This window comes from Protopterus annectens, chromosome 3.part0 (assembly GCF_019279795.1).
Source record: "Protopterus annectens isolate FY-2018-M chromosome 3.part0, PAN1.0, whole genome shotgun sequence".
Lineage (NCBI taxonomy): Eukaryota > Metazoa > Chordata > Ceratodontiformes > Protopteridae > Protopterus > Protopterus annectens.
Window position 1 is genome coordinate 1,123,482,285 of NC_056731.1, and position 26,960 is coordinate 1,123,509,244.

Genomic DNA, 26,960 nt, shown 5'->3' on the forward strand with positions numbered 1-26,960 from the left:
ACTGATTCCTCTATTTAAAGTTTTGAAAATTAATTTCTTAATGTGTACTGATGAAGGGTGTATTCCCGAAAGCTTTGCTACATAAAGTTTTGGTGTGTTTAGTTGCTGTTTCTTAGTACTTTGTATATATAAAAGACCAGGATGTTTCAAGCTGTTTAACCAATTACTCAACTTTGTTTCAGCACTGAAGAAGGCTGTTTTTTCAGCCGAAACCGGTTTGCTTAACATTTATTTTGTTTTATGATATTCAGTCTTTAATAAATACTTTTGCCTGCATCATCGTTGTGCTGGTCCGTTTTTGGTTTTTCGTATCATTGGTTTGGACCTTTGCACTCTGTCCCACGTGCGTTTTCCTTGGTTTGGTCTTATAAAGGCTCCAGGGCCATTAGCCTAGTAATATTGCAAACCAAAGAACAGATAAAAGCTTAGTTCATATATCAGCAACAGGCAAGAAAATTATGAACTCAGCAACGCAACTTTAAAAATAAGCTGTTTATTGAGACAAAGTTTTCAGGTAGAAAACATTTCTTCAGTGTAGATCTACACTGAAGAAGTTTTTTTTTTACCTGAAAGTTTTGTCCTAATAAACATCTTATTTTTTAAGTTGCATTGTTGAGTTTGTAATTTTCCTGCCATTAGCCTAATACACACCCATGAACCTATGAACCTTAGAATGATGAATGCAAATGTTACATTCTTTTTACTGCAGAATATAAACATGGGCATGACAGCACTCCACACAGGAGCTGAATATTTAGTTGTTGTATTTTAAAAGAATACTGACAACCAAAATGAAAACAAAATATATATTAGGAAAAATATTTACCCATGTGAAATTGTTGACTACCAAAACTGAAGGGTCAGATAATACCTAAAATGAAAACAATTCAAATACAGACTTTTAAAGGAGAAACACAATTCTAGACATCTGATCTAGATTTTATGAACAGGTGTTGTGGCACAAGAAGTCTCAAGCCTGTGCTTTTGACAAATATACATCTAACAACAACAGCATGAACGTATTAAGGCTAATATGCACATTTGTCATAATTTGTGAAACATTCACTTACCACAACTGACTTATACTTACTAAATAACGCAATGTCACTGCATCCATAGCACTTGGTCAACACACATTATCATGAAGCTTTGAAATAAATTATGTGAAGCAGATATAGTTTTGATAATGATGGGAAGGCTTGGTGGGTCAGCATACCAAACTTCAGACAGAATGTGTTATCTTGCTTTCACTGCAGGCAAGGATATGTTTAAAAGCCAAGGTACTAGCCACTGCAAGACATGTTTGTTTGATGTGGACAACTTTGCCTGGGAGAAATAAACCCTGTCCTAGTGTCTGCACTGCCTACATGCATCCATACATTTTCATTCACCTATTTTGAGTGTTACACTCATTTTCATATAGTGCTTCCTGGTGACAAGACCTCTAAATAAAGCAAAAAGAAAAGTACATTTGTCCGTAAGCCCCTTTAACTCCTGTCATACAGTGCGGCATGCATTGCTGAGTGCTGTTAATAGAGCACTAAAGAATGATATTTGTCCCATTTGCTGTCACTGTGCAGATATGGCCTGGAGTGATTTATAAATATTTATATGGAGTGATTTGTAAAAATTTCAGCCTCTTTGGCCATGGCTATGGAGCATGGCTATGTTGCATATGAAGCACACCGTGTAGATGTGACTCCCACTGACAGGAGGTTCATATCATCAGTAGGTTGTGGTAGGATGGTGAGTCGCAGCAGTAGTGTGTTCTTGTGCACTACACAGCTGTGTAATGCCCCTCTGCATACTTTCATTACATCATGTTTTATGCAGTACCTTTTCTTTTACAGATAATGTTGATACCCACTGATGTTATACTGAGCAGCATATCACTTATACAGGGACAACAAATGTTCTCTTCACCTAAAGTATGTGTGATAGATTTGCAGTCATAACCCAGTAAATATATTTCACGTACAGATTTTAGTTACATTTTACATTTGTGGACCACAAAAAACACCGAAGACCGTAAATTTGCATAACCACTTTGTACCTGGACTAGGCACTTTTGTGACTTGCACAAGTCTCTTGTATGTTTTTTTTTTTTTTTACCATTTACCAAACATACATAGCTGTAGCCTAAATTTGTGAATCCTGACAAGATTCCTAACCAATTAAAAAGATGTTTGTTTGGTGCTAGTAAACTATTTTACAACTGTTGTGTGTGTTTTTTTTTTTTAATTAAAAGAAGTCAGGAAAATAAAACTCTATTTTAAATGCAGTGCTTTAACTCAAGGCTACAAAAAAGGGAAAAACAAAGGGTGCAGCTGTCCTGGGTGCAAGCTGCTGGGGGATGGCGGCAGTTCATACTGCAGAAGGGGTACCAGTTATTCGTTGTAAGCAGTTACTGACAATCATTTAAGTAACCTCAGACACAATTTCAGCTTTTATGGCTGCTTAAATAACAGCCAGTCATTGTTTATGTGTTAAGAAGTGGAGCATGGCACTAGTCTGACTCCTTGTTATGGTTCTATTATGAAATGCTGACTTTCAGAGTACTGGCAACCTGAAACACCCAAAAATAAAGGCCAAGACACCAAACAATGAATAATTAGTTTTAAGTGTTCTTGTGTTCTTTGCTGGGGGCAAGCCCTCCTGCATCTCCAATGTGGGGCAGACCCCCCAAACTTATATATATACCAACTCCATGGTCACACCAACTTGAAGAATACAGAACTCTCCCAAAACAACTGAATCATTGCCAAGGCAAATTTAGACATTTAACTAACAATGACTTCCTATGGGAAACAGCTACCAACATTTTCTTTTTCATATTTTTTTTTTCAGGCTGCTGAGGAATTTCAGACAGATTATTTATACAGAAGTCCCTTGATATGGATTAAGAGAAGTGTTTTATATACATTGGCAAATAATTACTATGTAGAAATATAAAAACTATTATTTGGCTACATGACCTTTTTTGTTTCAGTTTTAAATGACAATCACTCAGTGAACTTGCTTAGTGTGAAATATTTTTCTCCCTGATACTTTCTGAATTTTTTGCAGCTATTGCTGCTGTTATTATTATTATTATTATTATTATTATTATTATTATTATTATTACTACTACTGTTATCATCATCATCATCATCATTATTAGAGAATAACTCAGGGAAACAGCCCCCCTGAAGAGAACTGTTTGCACTGGTTAGGTTTTCCACTCATTTTTTTTTTTTGCTTGCTTGTGGAGCTTGTAAGCAAGAATTTGAAATAATCCTGCTTATAAATATTGAACAGAGTGAAGCATCCTTTTCCGCATTTACTACTTAAAAAGCAGGCAATGTAATCAGAGAAAGACGCCACCTCCATCATTAGTTTAGATTTTCCCCTGCAAAGTCCAAAGTAGTTTCAACACTGAACCTACATTTTTTTGAAAAAGCTGGAAACTTCATACAGAAAATCCCATGTTACAAGACTCCCGTAACGTTTGTCTGCTAAAACTCTGTAAGCTACTTCAGTTATAGTTTCAAACATGCTCTCACACAGAAGTTCATTAAGAAATGAAACTATCGACAGTTTAGCACTAAATGCAGTTAAAACTTTGGGAATATCAGACATTTTAATAATTTATTTCTTTTTGACATCATATTTTTTTCTTCTCAGTTAGCAATGCACAATATTTGTAGTTGAATGTCTTGGTCTAAAAGTAATGCTTGTGGGGATTACACATTATAGTGGTCTAAGAAAGCTTACTTTTTAAAACTTTGCACTTCATATAAATCAGTTCAATGAATATGTAAATCTATGTATACATTTTCGGAATCATGGTCATGATACATTGTAGTGAAAAAGTTATTAGGTTCATTTTCACATTGATTTACTAAGGCATGTAATGCACAAACTAAACTTAAAAAGAAGCTATGTTAATATGAATTCTAAATTATCATCTCTAGGTCATCAAACAGAACAACAAGACACCAAACAAAAAGTAATCAATAAAGATACATTGAAAAGCAATGTGACTGCTGGTAAAATCAGCATGCTGCAAGTTTACAATCTAAATGTATTTGCTACCCAGGATTGCAACAGGTTAGCTAGATTTGCAGTGGGAAATCAATGCAGAAAACACTAGTGCATTACTCATTGACATATTTACTGTATGTATGTGACAATGCTAGCATGCTATGATGTAAGGGACTTTGCTCTGCTTTTCTCTGGTGTTAATGGCATGTGATTTTACTGCATACCAGCTCTACATACTTGCATACCAAGTTTATGAATACTGCTTATACATCCCAGTGAAAATGTTAGTGGGCTTTGTTTTGAACTATTGGTGCTCATCCTCTACTGAAAAACAGGTCAAGCAGCAATAAGGTTCACAGAAACAATGTGACACTTGTGTGAAGATTAAAGCCTAGGACACCAAAAGCAGAACTCAGAAACCATGGCGATAATGAAGCAACCCACTTACCGATACGGGTTTGCAGGATCCATTGAGTCACAGACTTCTGCATGACCATGGCAAACACAGCGACCTCCCACACTGATGTCCTTGATGCTGTAATAGTACTGTGAAGGTAAACAACCACAATGAGCACCAAGCGTAGCAGACTTCTATCTATACATTCCATTACCTTTTATAATAAAATAAGCAGAAGTCACAAGACCCCGTGGCTACATGATGCATCCCAAATGCAAACTATCAGCAAGATCAGAAAAATGCTATTACACTATAGCTGAACATACACACACACACACACACACACACACACACACACACACACACACACACACGCACACACACATATATAGTGTAAATTGTTAGCTTTGTGCTAATGACATTATTTAGCCTGGACTAGCTGCCTGCTCCCCATGGGAATTTGTCAAAGAAACCCTGGCATTAATGTGACAGAGATGTATCCTGCCACAAGAGAGCAGAGAGTTACTACTGCACTAAAACTATCCTTTATTCACCATTTGTAAAAGTACAATTAGCTTCATGATGAGATCCAATGAGCGTTAGTGCTGTAAGATGGCTCTTTTTACATACTCCTGAATCTGTTTTCAGGCAAGAAGAGAGAAGATGATGGCTCTGTTGGGAGGGGGGTTATTAGGAAATCTGAGAGGAGTTACTACGGTACATACAAGCGGAATGCGTTCTCACAGTGGCAATTTTAATTTGGTAACAGGAAGTGATAAACTGGGTAAACAGTTCTGACATGATTGTACTATGGATACAGTGCATTATTAAGATTGCAAGCAACAACTTGGAAAATAGGAAGCATTTTGTTGTACACTGGATATGGAGAATACACATGGGAAAGTTATATTAAGTCACCAAGGGATCACTTCCAGATACATCATGAGATAAAAAGGAAACTGAGGAATCACAAGCTGTTTAACAGAATAACAAGCAAAAGACAACAAATAACACAAATGTGTTTTCATCTAAAGTAAAATGGGAAGTGTTGTTTGAGGGTAAAGTAGCAGGTGTAATTAAATATGCATATTATGGCCGAGTCCAATGTCATATAGTAATAAAGCTCTGACCATGACCTAGATGACCCTAGCTGATTTAGTGGCTTAGGTGCTAAAGGAGTTGGGCAGGGGAGATGAGAGCTAGTGACTGACATGGTCTTGTCCAACCCATTAGCAGTGAAATGGTACTGAATCACTGCATTGACAACACCTGCAGGAATAGAGGTAAATCATCTACGGGCAGAGCCTGGTGGTATGATGCTACTTAAAGCTAAGGACTAGCATGTCTGGTTGCATGCATCCATCCATGTGTGCAACATGACTGAAGCCCACAAAAAGCCACTAGCAGTTCAGGTAATGCCCTATAAAACAAAAATTCCTCCCAACAAATAATGGCACCACCCCTGGAGCGCACAATCTTTGCTCAAGGGAATAAATGGAGAATATGGCTTTCACCTAGGTAGAACAAGTGGGATAAATGAGTGGACATTGCAGACGGCTAATGGTAAGAGATTAATGCACCAAAAAATGGAAATTTCTAGCTGGTGAGAGGTGCACTAGAAAGAAATTGAATGTAAAGTATATAAAAATCACACAGTCACTGACAGTATACAGGTAAAAAAAACATGAAAATGGTTTCAAAATGGAAGCAAAAGCAAACATAAATAAATAAAGAAATAAATGATTTAATAAAATCAGACTGAACAATGCCCGAATACAATAAGACAGCAGAAGTCACACTAAATCAGAGTATTTGTTCTCTAGAAAGCAACTAATTATTTATGGCAGTTTCAGCAAACCAAGAGAATGGTTGATCTGTTAGTTGTAATGCAGGTACTTGGATTCTGCAATCATTTTTTAAACATGTGACTGATTTTTTAAGCATGTGACTGATATGAATAATCTGAATAATCATTTTGTTATTATCTGAGATATTTGCTTTCCTAACTTAAAATCTGAAGCTATGACACCACTAATGCATTAATCCCTTCTGCTTGATTAACTGGTTATCTGGTACTGATAACCAAGTCTAACATTTGGTTACTTTTCTCCCAACTGGTAGCATGATATGGTCAAGCAAATTTATATAAGAAAGACATTGATGACAGGGTTATCTCAAATTCACATTTTTTTCTGAAGCAGTAAAGCATTAACCATATTTAAACTTCAGTTACAGAGCAGAATTCTAGTATATACTTACCCCGGAGTTAAACTTAGGAACATGATTGACTACTGCTGTTGTCTGGCTGCATTTGATTTTGGATAGGATTTATACATTTAATGTTAGGATATATTCATTATTATTTTTTTTAGTTATTTTTGATCTTGTATAACAGTTTGTTTTATTTTAAATTTTGTTTTACTTTGAGGTTTATTCTTTTTGGAGTTTTAAAAGATTTTCCCTCGGGTTATTTAGAAAATATATATATACCCACACACACACATAAACACACACACATATATATATATATATATATATATCTATATATATATATATATATATATATATATATATATATATATATATATATATATATATATATATATATATATCTATATATATATATATATATATATATATATATATATATCACACACATAGAGAGAGATTGATCTATTTATCTATCTCTATCTCTCTGTCTGTCTGTCTCTCTCTCTACATATGTATATGCATATACACACCTAACACAGGAAATAGCAGCTGCACTTCAGAGTTTTAGAGCAGGTTCTAACATTTCCCATACTTTGGAATTGCAGGATTCCAAATTATTGGTATTATACTTCCAAATGGGAGCCCCTATGTGTTTGTATACTTGTATATGTATATATAGACTGTAATGCAGTGGCAGCTTTAACCGATCAGATTCAGACTCTAGAGGGAGCAATGGAAAAGGTAGGAAAACCTCAAATGAATCTGTGTTGTACAGTTAGAAGGTGCATTGCTAACAAGAAACACAACCAGTACATGCAGGAGACAGTTAGTCAAATGAGGTAAAACAAACTATATTTTAGGCCGAGTTCAAACAAGTGAGTGCACTTACTTCTAACCAAATGGGATTTCTGACAGCATCATTCAGTGGAATAGGATGTCTTCAGCAGAATGGATCTGCTGTCCTGTAAAGGATAATTGGATAAAGGATGCTTCCCTGCATGTGGGACTGTCATTACCTGTACAGCAATGTTACTAAAGGCAAATACCTCCGACCACTGGACATTCAGGTCCCAACTTGTTTTCTGCTTCTACTTGTTTTGCCAAGAAAAGCACATTTTTGTTCATCTACATTGTAAAATAAACTCATGCTGAATCTTGAAAAAATAATGATTAAGAATGTTTCTGTGACAAATATTGAACTGAATTATAGCAATACCTTAACTTAATAGAGAGAGGGATGGAGGGAGGGAATGATAGATATTAGCGTTTACTTTTAACTTTTATAGGTAGAATTTGCTTAGACAGTTGCTTTCAGTTTTCGTTCAGCTTGCACTGCTGTGTATATTTGATTGACAATAAAATTTACTTTGGCTTTGACTAATATCCTTGGCAAAGTGATCTGACTGCTGGGACAGAAATGGTTCTGTGTAACACTTAAAAAGTCTTGGCGTACACTTTGCAAAGTGAACATGATGTGTATACTTTATGCAATAAATGGCTTACAGATGTCGGCCACCCCCTACTTACGCAGTTTTATTCTCCATTCTAATGTATGGTAAAAAACAGTTTACACTTCTTTCATAAGCACAGTGTTCTGCTTGACTGTGCAGCAGAAAACAATATGATGCAAAAATCAGCTCAAAACCATCCATATCAACATACGACAGAAACTATACATTTACTTGTTTGACTGGGAGAAGATACTAATCAAACTGGAACATTTACAGCCATTATGCCGGTCCAAAATTGATCTAGCTGTTCTAATATATGGCTGGGAATATAAGGGTTGCAGGCAACAAGATGAGTTAATTTGGTACATAATCAGAGCAGTCAAAAGACCTAAAGTATTCTAAAATATCTTTGGGTGCTTAGAATGGGCCTCTGCATTCTGTACAAATTGTAATACAAACTTTAGCTATATTTGCAGTGCAGAATTAATGACACATTTGTGAGTCCTTTTTAAAGTTTTTTTAATTTCAATAATATTTGATATATAATTTCATGAACTGACTGATGTACACTAAGACTGGGTATAAAATTCAGTAAAGAAAAACAATCACTGTCGCTCCTCATATCTTTGCAAGAATACCTAATGTTACTGCACATGATCCTTTTGATTAATTTACTACTAATCCATAATAAATAAGACCATTTGGTTGGCCTGTCAATTGGCAATGCCTATTACTGTCTACAGTAGGATGCTGAGTCACTAATTAAATATATGTTAAATATTATGTTTTTTTTTTTTTATGTGGGGAAAAACTGTATTTGATATGCTCTGCCATGTTTACACTCAGTCATTTACACATCTGATATATCCAGTCAATATCCCATTCCCTCAAATACTTTTATAGACCATGGAGGGTACTTACTCTGCGGGTGACAGTAGTGTCACGCTGTGCTTTAGAAATGAGATGCCCAAGGAGGGTGTTGGTTCTGAGAAACCGCAGACGGATATTTGTAGCCTTGGTGAACTCACGCAGAATTGGTGAATACGTAAAATTCTTTGCTCCTGGACGTCTATTTACCAAGGATACCACAATCTGGAATAAAACAAAGATCACAGTCCATAACTGCATTAAAGCACTGGGATAGTTATTCCATTCATATTATACTTAATAAATATTAGTGGATGACCAAATGAGTGGCTGGTTTAACAAAAACAAAAAGGGAAAAGAACACTGTGATAATTCTGAGCACATCACGTCGATTAGAAAAGAAAGGGGAATTAATAAAACAGTAATCTAGATTACTAGAGGTGTTACAGAAGCTGCAGATAAAGTGCTATGGAAATCTGTAAAAGAGACTATTTTAAATTTCAGTGGATGAGGAAGTAAACTGTGATTATATGCTTGTTAAAACGTGAATGCCTCAGCATAGAGAAAAACGTGACAAATATGTGACAGTCTCAGACATAAACATTATGACTGAGCTGTAAACCTTTTACATTCATAGTATCAGATGAATCAGGTGATGTAAACACAGAAAAAAAAGCATAAGAGGAAGGTGCTGCTTAAAAAGGTGATGAGAAGAACAGCTAGGTGACCCAGACATGGGAGTCAGGGAAGGAATGAATCCTGCTTTGACCTTCACGTTCATTCTTTATTACATCAATTGACAAAAGCTTCACTCTATTACTAACTTACTCTTTTAATATACCTCTTTTTCCATATACCCCAATCTTCCCTAACAACATCTTGATATAAAACCCTATCCTTACTGCTTCTCCACAACAGGCCTACAGCAGATGCAGTAAAAACTTTCCTGCCAAACCTCTGTAGTTACTCATGCTTACAAATAGCTACCACCTCCTGCCGCTGTTATACATTTCCATAATCATATATCACACTTCATAAATATACTTCTTAATTGTTCAGAATTTCACAGAATGGCCACATTTTTTGTCATATTTTTGATTGGCTGTTCATAAAAATCTGTGGTTTTCTGGTATGTCATTGAGGATTGCAGTAACTAAATAATGACATACATTTTGAGTCTTAGACTTCATATCCTTTAGAAAATGCATGCTAACACAAACCCTGTAATTCTAGCAACAACCTAAGTGTGTAAGTGATTTTTAAAATCTGTCCCTACGTTTGGGCCTTTTTCCCACTATTAGTTTTGGCTTTGTCCCCAAGGATGAGAGGCATATTCAGAATTACAGCATACTGTACTGTATAACTACATGTTGTTACTTGCCATCTGTGCTGACCAATTATAATCTTTTTTATTTACATTGATACTACTGTAGCCATATTTTCCCTTTTCTATACATTTGCATTTACAGTGATTATTTTATCCATATTTTCCCTTTTCCATTCTCCTATGTATTTTGTTTGATTTTATTTTGCCTTGAATTTTCACATACAATTATTTTTACAATGTACTATATGACTGTTGTTATTATACATTGTAAAGATGCAGTAGAAAGATTTTCCTAGACCTCCTCTGAAAGGGCCTACTATGCCCAATCAGACTTACCAGTTTTTTTATTTTTGGAAGTCGAGTCGTGTTAATGTGGAATATAGCTGTCTCCCATCACAGGGCTGATTTTTCATATCCCATCTTCTCTAACCTACCTCTTAAAGAGCACCATAGGTTGTGTAACTTGCTACATTTCCACATGACATGGAGAATATCTGCAGTTTGGTTTGGGCAGTGAGGACATATAGGCGAGAAGTTGGAATTAAACTTATTTAGTTTTGATGGGGTATAGTATACATTGTTATTTATAATAATTTGTGTATATAGCAGCTTCTTAAAAGGAATTAATTTTATCTTATTCTCAATGGCCAGTCTCTTATTTTCATCTGTCAGAGATTGGTTTTTTTTGCCAATAGTTTGAAAATAATAGAGAATTCTGGTGTTTTATGTTTGTTACAAGTTTATATGTCCTAGAAATAGTTTTCCCTTTCATCTCGAGTTTTTTTAGTATTAGTTTTACTAAGTTAATATCTTGCAAGTCGAGTTGTGTTTGTGAGAATTTAACATGTCCTTATCACGATGTGTGCCCTTATTAAATTTCATATCAGTAAAAATTGGAATGTCACATCTCCAATTACATGGGAAGGCTTTAACAACCTTGATATTAAATATATCTCATCTCACAAACTAGTTTATACAAAAACAAAAAAAAAAAACCACTATTATCAGAAATATTGGGGTTACTTACTTGATGTAATTCTTAACAAAGATAGTCTGTACACTGACATGATAACACAAATTTATATTATGCCATATCTGCATTATAACCAATTTTTCATTTTTTCTTTTCTCTTCTTTCCCTTTTTCCTCTTTATATATCTAGTTTTATTCCCTAATTACATTAAGTATAATAAGTGGTTAAATTTCTGTATTTATCTTCTTCATAAAATATGTCCCTTATACTATCCCTCACTTTCTTAAGTGATGTTTAAAATCTTTTATACTCCATTTGATGATGTAGTGACTTCTGTTGTATATAGTGTATACATATTTCTTGTATTATTAGTTTTTTGAATGTTTCCTTTTGTATGTATTGTTTGTTTTGTGTGTTTGATTGGATGTATCACTGTTAATATCTGAAAATTCAAATAAAGAGATTTTAGAAAAAAAAAGACTTACCAGTAAACAAATGCAATAAACAAATAAATAATTAAAATGAGTTACCTTCTGAAGATGGTTAAGGAAGGCAGAGAGCAAACGTGAATGTCACCATTCATGTTCCTACATTACTTTTTCTTGCTAAGCTTTAAATACTGTGGGGGGCCAGACATGACATGATGTGCCACAAGCATGTCTGCCTAAAATCCACAGGACTAATGTCATGTCTTGTTATAATGCTGCTGGGTTTTTCCCACCAGGGAGCAGCACCTTCACTTCCACTGCTCCACTACAGATGGCAAACTGTCCATTGTCTTCTATCTGCTTCCTCAATCAGCTCTCCAGCATTTCCAGTCACTGACTGATCACAGGTCTCCAGAAGCACAGAAAAGCATCTTAAAGGGCTGCCAAATACTTCACGTAAGCTACTGCAACAGATCCACTGAACACCTACTTCTGTTCAAACTGTGATGGCTGTCAAAAACATGCCTGCCTTATGCTGCTGTGATATGCTCAATAAAACTATAGAGGGGAATGTGTGTGTATATACATATATACACATACATATCTGTATGTATGTTCTAGGTAATCTGCCTTTGTGGCCATGCTAAGCTTAGCCAATTTCCATCAAAGGTGAGACGCAAACCCTGTGCATTGTATCTGTGAGGTAAACACCTAAACCATTGTACCATTTTATATATATATATATATATATATATATATATATATATATATATATATATAGTTTGTGTGTGTGTGTGTGTGTATGTACATTATATATATATATATATATATATATATATATATATATATATATATACAGAGAGAGAGAAGGAAAGAGATGTAAACATACACAATGCATATGTTTATTCAAAGGTTCATAGGTAGGTACTAGGCTATCGGCCCTAGGGTCTATACAAGCCCAGCCAAAAAGGTACCCAGGCTTTTGCCACCCAAGAAAATTATTTTCCTGTGCCACTGTCGAGCAGAGCCACAGAAGTGATCCCTGGGATGAATTTTCCATTTCCCATCCAATCATCAAGATTTTTCTTGAAGAGTACTAATGAGGAGCTTTGTTTGATATAGATAGGTACTTTATTCGAGAGTATGGGAAGTCTCTGGGACAGGAATCTATCCCTCTGGCATGTTCTGCTTATTGTGGTGACAAGGTTTAGGTCCCTACAGCGTGTAGCTCAGAGGGACTGGGACTTCGATTATGGCTCCTAGTTTGCAATCATCTGCAAACTTTGTTAGCCAAAGACCTTCTGTGTTAGCCTGTACTTCAGAGAAGTAGATACCAAACAGGACAGGACCCAGGGCTGAACCCTGCGGTACTCCAATTGTCACTGGTATGAAGTCGGATTTGGAGTCTGCTACTTTCACAGTGTGGGTTCTGTCAGTGAGCCAGTTGGCAACCCATCTTGTGACATAGGGATTTATACCTAGTTTAGTGAGTTTATCTATAATTTCAGAGTGGGGGATGGTGTCAAAAGCCTTGGCAAGATCTAGATAGGCTGTGTGAACCACCTTACCCTCGTCTACAGCTTTGGTGACTGCTTCAAAGAAGTCTATCAGGTTTAGGAGACATGATCTGCCTTTTACAAACCCGAACTGGGTGGGGTCCAGAGTTTGGAGATTAAGATTCCAAAGACATGCATCTGGAGCGTTTGTCCCCAGGTCTCCGCTGAAAACAGGCTCTGTGGAACCTAGTCGGACACTCCCAGTCAACAAATGTTAAATATGAAAATAAATAAATAAATTAACAATGTCTTTGTTTATAAGTTCCATGATGATACGTTCCATGGCCTTGCAGACCAGGCTCATCAGGCTAATGGGGCAGTAGTTCCTGGGATCCGTGGTGGCTCCCCCTTTGTGGAATGGGATAACCATCGCTGTGCACCATTCAGCAGGCACAAAGCCTGAGGTGAGGCTATGATTGAACATGGTACTTAGGTGGGGTGCCAGTTCATTCTGTAGTTCATGTAGAACGCAGCCTGGGATGTTGTCTGGTCCCATGGATGCTGTGATCTTGGCTTTGGAGAGTGTGGTTTTTACCTGTGCAGCTGTGATTATAGGAACTTTGGATTCTTCCGGTATAGAGATGGGCTCTTTAGGGGGTGAGAGGGGAGTAAAGTTAGCACTGAACCTATCTGCCAGGATGTTGGCAATATCAGTTGGGTCTGTATATTTAGTGTCATTGTGCTGTAACTCAGAGCAGATCTGAGTGTTGCCATTGAGATTCTTGACATAGCTATAGAATGCTTTGTGGCTGTCTTAAGAATTAGTGGCAAATTTGTTTTCATAACTAGCTTTGGAGGATTTTATCAGGGATCACAGCTTCTTACTGAGGCTGACCAGGGAGCTCCTCCACTCATGGGACTTTACTCTTTTTGCAACAGTTTCTTCATTCTGTTCTGTTAGCATCCAGAACATATGCTAAGAGATTTGCTTCTATGTGAATTCTTTAGACTTAGGAGATTATGTAACAAAAGAGATGTTTTCAGAGAGATTGAAAGAATGAATAAAACTTTTAGAAAACACAATTATTCTAATGAGATAATAAGAAAAACATATTTGATTATGATAAAGAGAGCAAGAGATTATTAGATATAAATATGAATTAGTTAAGTTTTTATAAAGAGGTGTTACATAAAACTTTGTATCTTGAATATGGAATGTCTAGTAAAAATTTAAAAAATGTGATAAGTAAGCATTGCATTATATTGATGGAGGATGTCCAGCTCTGAGAACAAAATTAACAACTTGTTTTTTTCTCAAAAGAAAGGGAGAAGTATTAAGGAGATGTTGGTGCAAAGTTATTTTGCTAGACATAGAAAATAATGGTTGTTAATCCTTGTGGCAGTTGTAATGTTTGCAAATATGTGATTAATAAAGTACAGCATATTAATGGCTTTGTATTTTCAACACTGGCTTGTTTTCTTGCAATTCAAAGGGAGCAGTAAATATAAAAAATTGCCAGTGTGGATATGTAATATAGGTAAAACAATTAAAAATAATGTAAGGTTAGGGGGCGGAGCCTATATGGCAAACAGATAAGCAACATTTTTTAGAGCTCCAAAAAACAGTACTAGAAAACAGGGAAAAAAATATTTTCATTAACCAGAAATAGAAAAAAAATATTAAGGAACTTAAGAACTACAACTCTACCAAATTTCAAGAAATATTATTGAGTTTTTCCTGTCAAAATATTCTGGAGAACAACACAGCTGTTTGGTAATGGCCAGTTTGAAGAATTCTCACTCAGAAACCGCTCCAAAGAAGGAGATACAACTGATCTTCCACATTACATGAACTGTCATTGAAAATGGATAGATTCACTGATAATTTGGAAAATCTCAAGGAAAACTGCCAAAAACAAACAGATGTACTAAAAGAAACACTGCAGCAACAACAAAGTAAATTACTTGATATGTAGACATCACTAAATGACATAGATGGAAGACTCAAAGAAGAGGAAAATCAGACAGAATTCTTACTTCACCAAAATAACTGGCTACTTAATAAAGTGGATGATTTAGAGAATAGGGAGAGGAGAGCTAATAGAAGAATATTTGGCCTTCCAGAAAAAACTGAGGGAGAAGACATCATCACCTTTTTGAATTCCTGGCTTCTTGAAGTGCTTGATTTAAAAGAGGGATTATCAAATGGAATAGAAAGAGCTCACAGAGCCATAGGAAAATCTATACCCTCTTCACCTAATGCACCACCAAGATCAATTGTGGTAAAGTTCCTGTCCTTCTTGGATAAAGTGCTCATTTTAAAAACAGCCTGGAGAAAAAGTCCCATAACATATAAACAGAGTTAGATCACATTTGACAATGACTAATCTGCAAAAGTGTTAGAAACAAGGAAAAAAACATGGCCATTAGTGAAACTTCTTAAACAAAATAAAATAAAAGCACAGATGGTATATCCTGCTAGAATTAGAATTTTCTATTCAAATGACTTGACAACCTTTAACAACATTGAAGATGCTTCTACCTTCATCAAGAATAATAATGTCATCACAATTCCTTAAGAAATGGACTGGACTGTTTCCATAAACCAGAAAAAATACTTGGTCTGATGTAAGGAAAAAGAAACAAAGAACTGATTCTAAAACTACACAGTCTTCCAAATCTCTGAAAGAATCAACAAAGATATAGACTTCTGGACTTTACCTCAAAATATATTTTATCTATTATATTGCCTATTATACTCTGAGACATTTATACGTTTTCTTAAACTTATACGTTATGCAACATACTCATCACAAGTCTAGTGGTTGTGTCTGATAATGTCAAATGGTTTTATAACTTAAAGTGACTTCTAAAAATATAGTTACATCTCATTCATAGGCAGTGAGGAAAACCAGATTCAAATGTTACCTTTCACTTTAGTATAATTAGTTATATGTAAAGGAAGAACAGAGACAACATATACACACATGTTTTTTTCTCATCTCCCTTTTTATTAAAAGTATATTTAGTTCACCTAATTGTTGCATAATAGGAATTGAAAATTTTTAATCATAGTTTCTGTGGCTTACTGACTTCACTACACTTCAAATTCCCATTTTAAAAGTAACATAGATATCCATGTTTTTAAATGTGGAAAAAACAGTTCACTATAAACAGAGTTCCGTTACTGGGCTCTGACAAGGCTGTTATTTGAAACATTCTCATGCACTAGTTAGAGCTTCCCTTGTCTGCTATGAAAGATTTAATGTGGAAATAGTTAAAGAATCCCCTGCTTGTCGGTTGTTAAGGTAGTGCTTGTAGTGTGATATCAGTAGCACAAGCAGTATATTTTAAGCTCATTTAACATGGTCTTTGGATTATTAAAATCTACAAACCCTGACTTCTTTTAAATAAATAAAAATAATAGGTGTGAAATCAGTGACAGAGCAGCTTTTTTTCATGTAGGTAACACAAAAAAGAAGAATTTATAGTAACATTGAATAACATCCAATTGAAAAAGTAATAGAAGCATTACAGACTACATTGTTACACTTGAAGTAAACACAGTCCTTTCTTACTTCTGAATTATTCCTACCTAGACTATAAAATACACTATGCTATGGTGATCCAGTAAAATGACATGTCTGACAGTTTTTTAAGCATCTGTTACAGTGTTGCAAGTGTAAATAGGAAAATATGTGTGCGAGATACACACATCAGCTACAGTTGTGACATACTTCTGTGCATATAAGTAAAATTAAGACAGGTTTTAAACATATTATACTGAATATTTCACTAACCTGGTAACAGAAATCATCTAATTTCAGAAGCCACAAAGGGACTTATTACCTTGTACTTATAACTCCTGCTTATTTGAATACAATGTGCACATTGCTTTATTAGATAACATAGTAAACCCTGTACTGTGCAGTGTTGTTATTTTCCTCTGCTCACACTGCCTAGACATGTTCAATTGAATTGATTAAGTAGCAACCAAATAAATAGTGAATACAGTAGATAGTAAATTACTGATTACTCTCCTCACCTTTTAGTGCTTTCTAATCTTTGGTAAATGGGGTTCAACTTTCAGTAAAGTGACAAAGATCCTGGTAATTAGCCAAAATTCTTACACCAACATACAAGTAGTTATTTAACTGCACTACTAAATTATGTGTGCATGGGTACTTATTTTCTATGATGAACAGTTGATTTATTCCCAGCAAAACTTTAAGCCATGGTTCTATAACTCCTAAAATTGGCATCTCAGACAGTCTTGCAAGTGCCTGTTGATGTATTGTGGGAGTTGCCTTGATGACGGGGAAGTACTAGGAAACCTATAGTAAAATTGCACATAAATTAGCATAATAAAGTAGTTTAGATTTCATTCATTCTACCAAGAATTGTTTGACTTACACATTTACAGACATAGGTTCCTAAGAAACGCAAATCCTAAATGATATTCTGTATGTTACACATCTGGTTAAGGCAGTGATTTACAACATAAACTACCTTTAATCCTTCAGACATTAGTCGTACAGCTGACTATAATGCAGCTGATATTTTTACTGAATATTGACAACTGTTTAAATAATAAGGTTATCAGTTTCTTAGCAAGATGGTTGGAAAAATGAGTTCACCTTGGAATTTCATCTTTATTTCTTTAAAGTAAAGGGGTCATGAGAATATGTCTCCATGGTCTGTTTTTGCTACTGCTTTAAGTAGTAAAATAAGACAGATTTGTAAATTGTAATTCTTGATGAGAAATTCAAGTAGAACACTAATTAAATAGACATACGATAGAGGGATTTCTTAAGGCACTGTTCAGCTTAATAGGTTTTGTATTTTGCAGAGTGTCATTACTTTTAACAATTTAATAACAGAGAAGGGAGTTTGCCTACTCTTGTATCTTGCTGCATGACACAGTCTTTGATAAATACCCTATTATAAATGTTCTAACTGTGGCTGTGCAGAACAGCTTCAGTAATGTTCTGTCTTGACTAGCATTTTGTTCAATATTCTGTGATGATATTCTCATAATATGAATTGATATTATAACTATGTATTAGTATTAAGAAGTTTATAAACTGCTCACCCACATTTCTTCAAGAGACTCACTTCAAAACAAATGATACCTTTAGCTGGAATCCTAATGAATATATGATCTTATCTCACTCTTCATATAAGAAAAAGACTAAGGGAACTTTAATTTTATGGAGAAAATGTCACTATGCCTCAAAGCATTTACAAATATGAAGATAAAGAAGGACTCCTAGCCATAGCAATAGTAAAATATAGCAATAGACTCTGGACATTAGTAAATATATATCGGTTTCCAGGTATTGGGGTTGGGACAATACGAAAACACATGGATCTAATAACTACAGTACATAAAGGAAATTTGATTTTGGGAGGTGACTTTAACTGTATATTGGATAAATCAGAGACCACAAGCAAAAGAAATTTACATGTAAGTTCTATAGAGAAGCTACTTAAGAAATGGGAAGAAAGTTTAAATCTAATCAATACATTTACTTATAAGGAGAACAATTCATTATTATTTTCACACCAAGAACACAGATTTGGGACACATACAAGAATTGATAAAATCTTCATATCTCAAGAGCTAAATTCAAAAATAATAAACATTTTCCATAATCCCTTGTCCCTTTTCAGACCATACTTCATTAATTCTCAAAATACATACAGATTACAAGAAATTAATTTTTTATGTCAAGAATTCCAGCTTACATTACAAAATTAAAATAATTTAAACCTTGGTTAGATTCAGAAGTACAATTCTTTTGAGATATAAACTACACTACTGAAATAAATGTAATTAATATTTGGGATACATTGGAAGCCTATCTAAATGGAAAAATTATTTTATGGTATAAAAACAAGCTAAAAGAGTGGGAATCAGAATTATGTAACATTCAAAAACAAATTACATATCTCACTACTAATTCATACACTTACACACAAAATAATCATAAAAAAGCATTGCAAGACTTAAAAAAAGATATAATGAAATCCTAACTCACAAAACTAATATAGCTGTAGAAAGGTTAAAACTTAGTTCCTATGCAGTATCACCCAAACATATGCATAATTTAGCAATAAGATTAAAACAATTTTGAATATTGAAAATAATATTACAAGTATTATATATGAAAGAAAGAAAAAAAAGGTTTCGGATATAAATGATATACTAGATACATTTAAACATGATTTCTCTGACCATTATTAGGATACTTCACATATAACTAATACATCAAACTTAGATCTGAAATTAGTAAAGGTAAAGGCGAAACCAGAAAAGTTAAAGTTAGACATTCAAAAACAAATATCGCTAAAAGAAATCAAGGAAAGTAAAAGTAATAAAACACCAGGAATTGATGGAATAATTAATGAATTGTATACAATATTTCCATCTTCAGTAATATCACTGTTTCACAAAACTTTGAATGAAATTCTAGCACAAAACACAACTCCAATTTCATGGAGATACTCCTTAATTACACCCATTATAAAAGAAAACAAAGACTTTTTACAGTGTAAATCTTATAGGCCAATATCTTTAGTTAGCAATGATTATAAAATATTCATGTCAATATTAGTAGAATTAAAAAATCATTGACACACATAATAAATGAGGATCAAACAGGATTCATTTATAAAACACACACACACACGACAATATACAAAGAATTCTAACACCCATAGATTTTCTAAACAGAAACAACCAAGAAGTTCTAATAGTAGCTTTGGATATAGAAAAAGCCTTTGATTCGTTGAGCTGGGATTTTCTTTTTAAGGCTTTAGAATTGTTTGAATTTCCTACTAATTTTATTACACTAATAAAGAATATTTATAAAAACAATTTGGCTTATGTAAAACTTGGGCCATTTACCTTGAAGGCTATTGAAATAACCAAAGGTACAAAGCAGGGATGTCCGATGTCTCCCATCCTGTTTGCCTTAGGAATCAAATTATTTGCTGCATTAGTACACCACAACTCTAATATGTCAGGCATAGATGTATATAGTCGACTCAATTCAAAAATTATGTTATTTGCTGATGATGTTTTACTCACGTTATCTGTCTCAGAGAAATCAGTACAAAAGCTAGATGAAATAGTGAAAAGGTTTTATCATATTTTTATTTATTATTTATTTATTTTACATTTGTTGACTGGGCTAGTCTAACTGGATACGTGTCCATTTTCAGTAGAGGCCCAGGGAGATAAGCTCCAAGACAGAACAATGAAAACAACACATACGAAATAAGCAACAGTAAACAAGAATCATATTTACAATGCATATTACAGATTAACACAGTAAATTCCATGAGGACAACAGCCTAACAGTACAGAATGCAGGCATAATATAGCATACTGGTACAATATATGATGTTCTAGAGAGAGATAGTAATTGTGGTCAATAAGGAAGAAATAACAGTTTATGAGTAAAAAAGGGTAGGTAGAGCTAAGTATGAAGAGACACATCACTAGTCAGGTTTAGTACAGGGGCATAACCAGTGTGTTCTGAGGAACACTTTCAATTTGGTTTGAAGAGCGATAGTGAGGGAAGTGAGGAAAGTTCACTGGGGAGGAGATTCCAGGCTTTTCCAACAGTATTAGTGAAGAGGGAGTCGCCAGCCTTGTTGTTTGGTTTAGAGGTATGTACTAAAAGTTTGTGAGAAGACCTTAAGGATTTCAGATTTTTATAGGGGGTGATGAGTGTGGATAGAATAGGAGTTTTGGAAGGCTTATAAAGAGTGTTGTGGGCTCTAGATAGTTGATGGAATTTAATCAGATTTTGTAGTTCAAGCCATCCCAGCTGCTTTATATTAATGCAATGGTGGGTTCTAAATGGGTTGCCTGTAGCAAATCTGGCAATGTTACTGTACGACATTTCCAATTTGCTGAGGTTATTTTTAGATAGCTTAGTAAAAATGGGCGAGGCATAAAGAAGTGTAGAGATTAGATGAGTGTGAGCTATAGTGGTTTTAGCAGTAGGTAAAAGTAAGGTTTTAATCCCATAGAGAGAGCCAAGTTTTTTGTTGATAGTTTTTATAGTATTGTTGATATGGATATCAAAGTTCAAACTGTTGTCAATGGTGATACCCAATAGTTTCTGGTCTTAGATTTAACAAGGGAAAATCTAATTATATACATTTGAATAAAAACAGAGAATTTATCTTAACTACAAATTGTATGATAGGAAAACAAGTTCCCATAATAAAATATTTAGGAATAACACTATGTGATAATTTGGAATCTACGTTAGCCACAAATTATAGCAACATAATTAATAAAATAAAAATGTTAACAGTAAACTGGAATAAAATGTTCTTGTGATTTGAAGACAGATTACAAATAATAAAAATGACAATACTTCCAAAAATCAATTACATTGCACAATCTATTCCTACAGTACCTAACAAGAAAATCTTGAAATAAATAAATACAATTCTATTAAACTTTCTTTGGTATTCAAAAAGAAATAGAATAGACTATACACATCATATTAGATCTTGGAAAATGGGTGGAATTAAACTTCCAGATCTAGACTCATACATAAACGCTTCCATATTAAGAACTATCATTAATTGGATAGATCCTAATTATTCTTCAATATGGAAAACATTGCACACTATTATTTTTTCTAAATAAAAATAAAATAATTAACAATTGTATATTAAGTGAACAAAATAATAGGATGTGACACGTATTGACTGTTAATATTCACTATAACATAACAAAAGCAACAAACTTAAATTATATAAATAATATTTACAATTTATTCAGAAGATTTATATATACTAACACAGATATTAAAATTTGGCTAGACTTGATAATACCCTTTAGCTCTACAAAGAATTTCTTCAATAAAATTAATAATATTATTTTAACTAGATGGGAGGGGGAAAACTTCACTTGTTGGCAACATTGTATAGAGAATCAAGTAGTATTAGAAATTCAACAAATTCAGAATAAATATGACATTCCATCAGCAGATTGGTTGATACTACAAAGCATATTATCATATGTTAAGGACCTTAATAGTAAAATTACTAAATCTCCTTATAAAACTAGTCCAAATTTGATAAGTCTAATATCTGAAGCTATTTACGACAATTATAATTGGACACATCTAATTTTAAAATTATACAAAATATTGATAACATATAAAACTAACCCTAATGCAAGATATTGGAATTTCATAGCAAAAGGATGTCACACTAATCTATCAATTGAGAGTAAAGCAAATCTTTTATGTTCTGTTAAATTAACATTTAATTTACAAGTATGGAACATATTTACATGGGAATACATTCACAGGGCATTTATTACACCTGATAAACTAGCCAGATTCAATTCACTTGATAAATCCATTTGTTGGAGATGTTCTTTGAACTGTAAAGCTGATTGGTCTCATATATTTTTTGATTGTAGTAATATATAAAAAAATTTGCATTGTTATAAGTTGTTTCTAATTTGAGAAATGAAAATAATATTGGTAGCATTTATTTTCTTTTAAAAAAGATACTGAACTAATATTGAAATTTAATACACTGAAACATGGAGGTTTAAGTAATGCATTGGACTGGAAGGCATTATGTTTTTAATGTTTAATGTTTTTGAAGTATTTATATTTCTTAATGTAATACATGTTTTATTATGTTTGTTTATATAAGGGCTGGTTTGTTTCTTTAAATAAGATGAGCAGTTTTTATGATGTAATTTATGTTGGTCAGTGATTTGAATTTAATATTAAAATATATGCCTTTGTTATTTCTGTGTTTGTCAGTCTTTAAAGGCATGTTGCCGAGGTGCTAGACAGTTAAAAGCTTTTTCTACTCATCTAAGGGGTTTACATGACATTTTTGTTAGTGGTTTACAAAGAAAGTAGAAAGGAAACTAAGAGAACAGGAGCAAAGGACTTGAAAGGAGATGCAGGTGAAGGTTGGGATTTTTTTGTAGAAGCTGAGTAAAAATATGAAATAGGAGAAGGGGACTGCAGTGGGCTCCTTGCAAAACTTCATGGAGAAGATTGGAAGGAGAGGACATAAGATAAAAAGTATATGGAAATGCAAAGAGAAGCCAAATGAAATGAGAAAAACATTAAGAGATTGGGAGACATACAGAAGGATAGAATAGGTTGGATATAATAGACCAGTCAGTAACTGAGATGCTGATGAAAGCAGAAATAAAACAATTCACAAAATATGAGAAAGACTGACTCTGGGAAGAAGTGTTGGGCAAAATGAGAATACTGAATAGAATGGATCTGAATGAAGATGTTTATGCCAGACTAGTGCCGAGATAATACACAACTCTAATAAGGGTACAGAAAAACAAGACATCATGCAGTGGTAGTGTGATATGGCAAATGCCAATTACATATGTGGTGGGCATGTGAGCGAATTAATCAGCTATGGCAATTGACTAGGATAATCTGAAGTGAGATATTTCAGAGGGATACTCAGATTCATGGAAGTTATGCCTGTTGGGGTTGAGACCACAAGTAGAAAATGCCAAAAGAAGAAATTTTGGAATTACAGCTAGAGGTGAGGGAAGTTAGGGGGGAAATGGTGATGGCATGGAAAGAAAAGGATAGTAGAATACATAAAAGAGTAGGTGAAAACATGGATGAAAAACAAGGTGCATTAGGAAATAGAGAAGTAATAAATAGACAGCATAAGAACTGGAAGAAATGATAATGGACACAACAAAACAGGGCACCTAGGTAGTAAAAAAACGGAGAAAGGAAACTGGTAACAATCAAAAACCAATAAAGCAGACAAGGACTGAGATGTCGATGAAGGAAACAAAAAAATACAATAAAATGAAAATCAATAGTTGGGAAGAAGAGTCTGAAAAGTGACTGAAGGGTGACTTGGAGAGGGTGTAACAGAACCGAATGAGAAAGATTGTTTTATTGTTAGATGATCCAAAAGAAATTATGTTATGAATGCAATACAAGAAATTATGTTATGAATGCAATTTAATGCTTTATATAAAGTCTAAGTCCTGCTATTGGACACTATGATATAATAATGTGAGACAATTGAAATGTGAATTAAAATAAAAATGTGAAAAATGTAGACAATTGTAAAAAATGTATAAATATTACAAAAACCCTGTTGTACCTAATTCTACAGGCCCTTCCATTCTAATTAAAGTTCAGCATTAAAGTTATTTGTTAAATTAGTGGCTGTGTGGATATGGTAAATGCACTGAGACCCACTACATTGTTGGATCAGTGAAATTGGCAGCACTGGGTAAAGTTGGGGCAAGTCCTGACCTCTTATTTAATATAACATTGTTTGACATTGTACAGTCTTGGGGGAAAGTATGACATTTTCCTGAAACAGTCCATTGACAAAGCAGCACTTGATGGACCATAAATATTCCATTTTTGTAGTGGAATGTTCAGTAATGCCTTCAAATACTTTGCAGAAGTTCCTATTCTGTATATTCCATGACGACTGTGGGTTAGACAAGTGTTAGCCTCGATATTCAAATCATTCAGCTACTCAGGCTTTGACCAGCTGTGAGCTGTACCTGTCCTACATAATACAGCCATGGGAACTTTAGCTTCACTAATTTTCTTTTACATAGAACACTGAGTTTTCTCAAGCCTTCTAGAAACCATGATGTGTATAGCAACACACAGAAGTGTAGACTTTCAAGCAGATAAAGAAATTAATGTGTTAGGTGAGCTGAAAAAGGTTAAGGCATCTTGCACAGAAGGAATGGCTCATATAATTACATGCTCCACTAAGAGGAGTATAAATTCAGTGAAAAAAATGCATCTGGAAGCACAACCATGTAAAGGATTACACATTTAGGAACAAAATGGAAAAGAAGCAGCAATAAACAAAGAACCTAATCTGAAAGTTATCTTAGCCAATGACCCAAAAGTAAGTAAACAATGTGAATAAGCTAGAGGAAGGCTGTGGAAGAGTAGGATGTATAGGGCTGTTCATAGTTTAATAGGTGGTCAATAAGCTATCTTCCCAAGAGACATTTTATGCCTAAACAAACTTACCCCAAACTTACCAAAATAATGTTGACATGCATCAGTATCATCTGTGGAAAACAAGCAATAGTTTGCTCTCTTTGTTGTACAGAAAGCTGGTGAAAATACATTTTGTGTGATCACACCCCTGTAATACACAAACAGTACAGAGGCAGATGAGAAGAGGACAACAAAAATGCTACATGATCTGCACAAAAAAGTCATGCAGTGAGAGGTTAGGTTCATAGGTGTACACTAGGCTAATGACCACTAAGGGCCTTTAAACGCCTAACCATGCAACCTAAATGTGACCCACAAATTTGATTTATATTTGATTTATAGGGGGTGAATTACTGACTGCTTTTGCCCATCAGAGACACAGGAACTAGACCAGGGGTGGATTTCCGATTATCCATCCATTGGTTAAAGTTGCAGGTAGGAAGGAACTCTATTTCACATGGCTGGGCAGCATGCTCCACAGAATGGGAATTTTCTGATAAACATATACATGTCTCCAACATGTCCTATTTATGTTGCAAACAAAATGTAGGTCTTTTAATCTAGTTCATTCTGATGCCGTTTGTTTTGCAGATGTGCAAAGATTCATCATAACAGCATCCAGGGATGCCTTGTTTTCCAGGCAAAGATCACTTCTCAGAAGTCTATATGATACTGAGTAAACAGACAGGGCTTACAGGACATTGTGCTTACTGAATGCATTCTTTTCATAAGGAACCTTTATGGAAATTCCAGTTGCTGCATGTGTCTGGTCAGGTACATATACGAAGGGGCAATACAGTTTATGGTATGCTGAGGGTCGAGTACAGTGGTATGATGACTTCTTTGAAGCTAGATGCCATGTCCTTGCTTATAAGTGAAGCAAAATAGAAGGATTTTCTTCCTACCTTGGACACTTGTTGTCGAAGGCTAGGTTAATACTTAGAAGAATTCCCAAATCTCTGAGTAGTGAATCAACTTTTAAAAATGTTTTATTGATGACATAGTTACCCAGGGTGGCAGACTTCCCAAAACATACTATAATGAATATCTTGGTGTTAAGTTTTAAGCCATTGCTTTAGCACCAAGCATTTGCCTCTATTAGACCTTCCTGAAAGGTATTCTTGTCTTGGGGGGATTTAATGACTGATCCCAGTTTTCAATCATCTGCGAATTTGGTGAGCCACAGGCCTTTGACATTGGCTTTGACATCCAAGAAGTAGATGCCAAAGATAAGATGGCCCAACACACAGCCCTGTGGGGCTCCACTGGTCACTGGCTTCTTTGTAGAGATGGCTCACCAATTCTAACCCCTTGCATCCTATCAGTGAGCCAGCTAGCTACCCAGTGTTTTGTATAGGGGTTTATACCTAGCTCGGGTTTATACCTAGCTCTGTAAGTTTGCTAACAATGCCTGAGTGTGGCATTGTATCAAATGCATTATCCAGATCTAGGTAGGCAGTATGCACAGTTTTCCTTTCCTTCATCGCCTTAGTGACCTTTTCAAAGTAGTCCACCAGATTCAGTAAGCATGACCTTCCTTTGGCAAAGCCAAAGTGGGATGGATCCAGTGTTTGGAGGCCTCCTATGTCCTTGTTGATAATTTCTGTGATAATTTTTTCCATGGCTTTTCAAATAAGACTAGTCAGCCTTATGGGTCTGCAGTTTCCAGTACCTGTTGAAGGTCCTCCATTATAAAAGCTCCTCCATTCACATGGCACAAAGCCTGTTTTAAAACAATAGCTAAATAATGACTCCAAGGGT

General features: G+C 34.6%; 1 protein-coding gene across 3 annotated transcripts in view; it reads right to left on the minus strand.

The window, feature by feature from the left end:
- LAMA3 (laminin subunit alpha 3) overlaps positions 1 to 26,960 on the minus strand; it is a 2,187,360-nt gene that overhangs the window by 1,509,960 nt on the left and 650,440 nt on the right. For all 3 annotated transcript variants that reach the window (XM_044065357.1, XM_044065355.1, XM_044065356.1), the window contains exons 5-6: positions 9,004 to 9,174; positions 4,472 to 4,569 (exon numbers count right to left, since the gene is read on the minus strand). In XM_044065357.1, the coding sequence (XP_043921292.1) occupies positions 4,472 to 4,569; positions 9,004 to 9,174 (269 nt within the window). The remainder of the gene's footprint in view (positions 1 to 4,471; positions 4,570 to 9,003; positions 9,175 to 26,960) is intronic.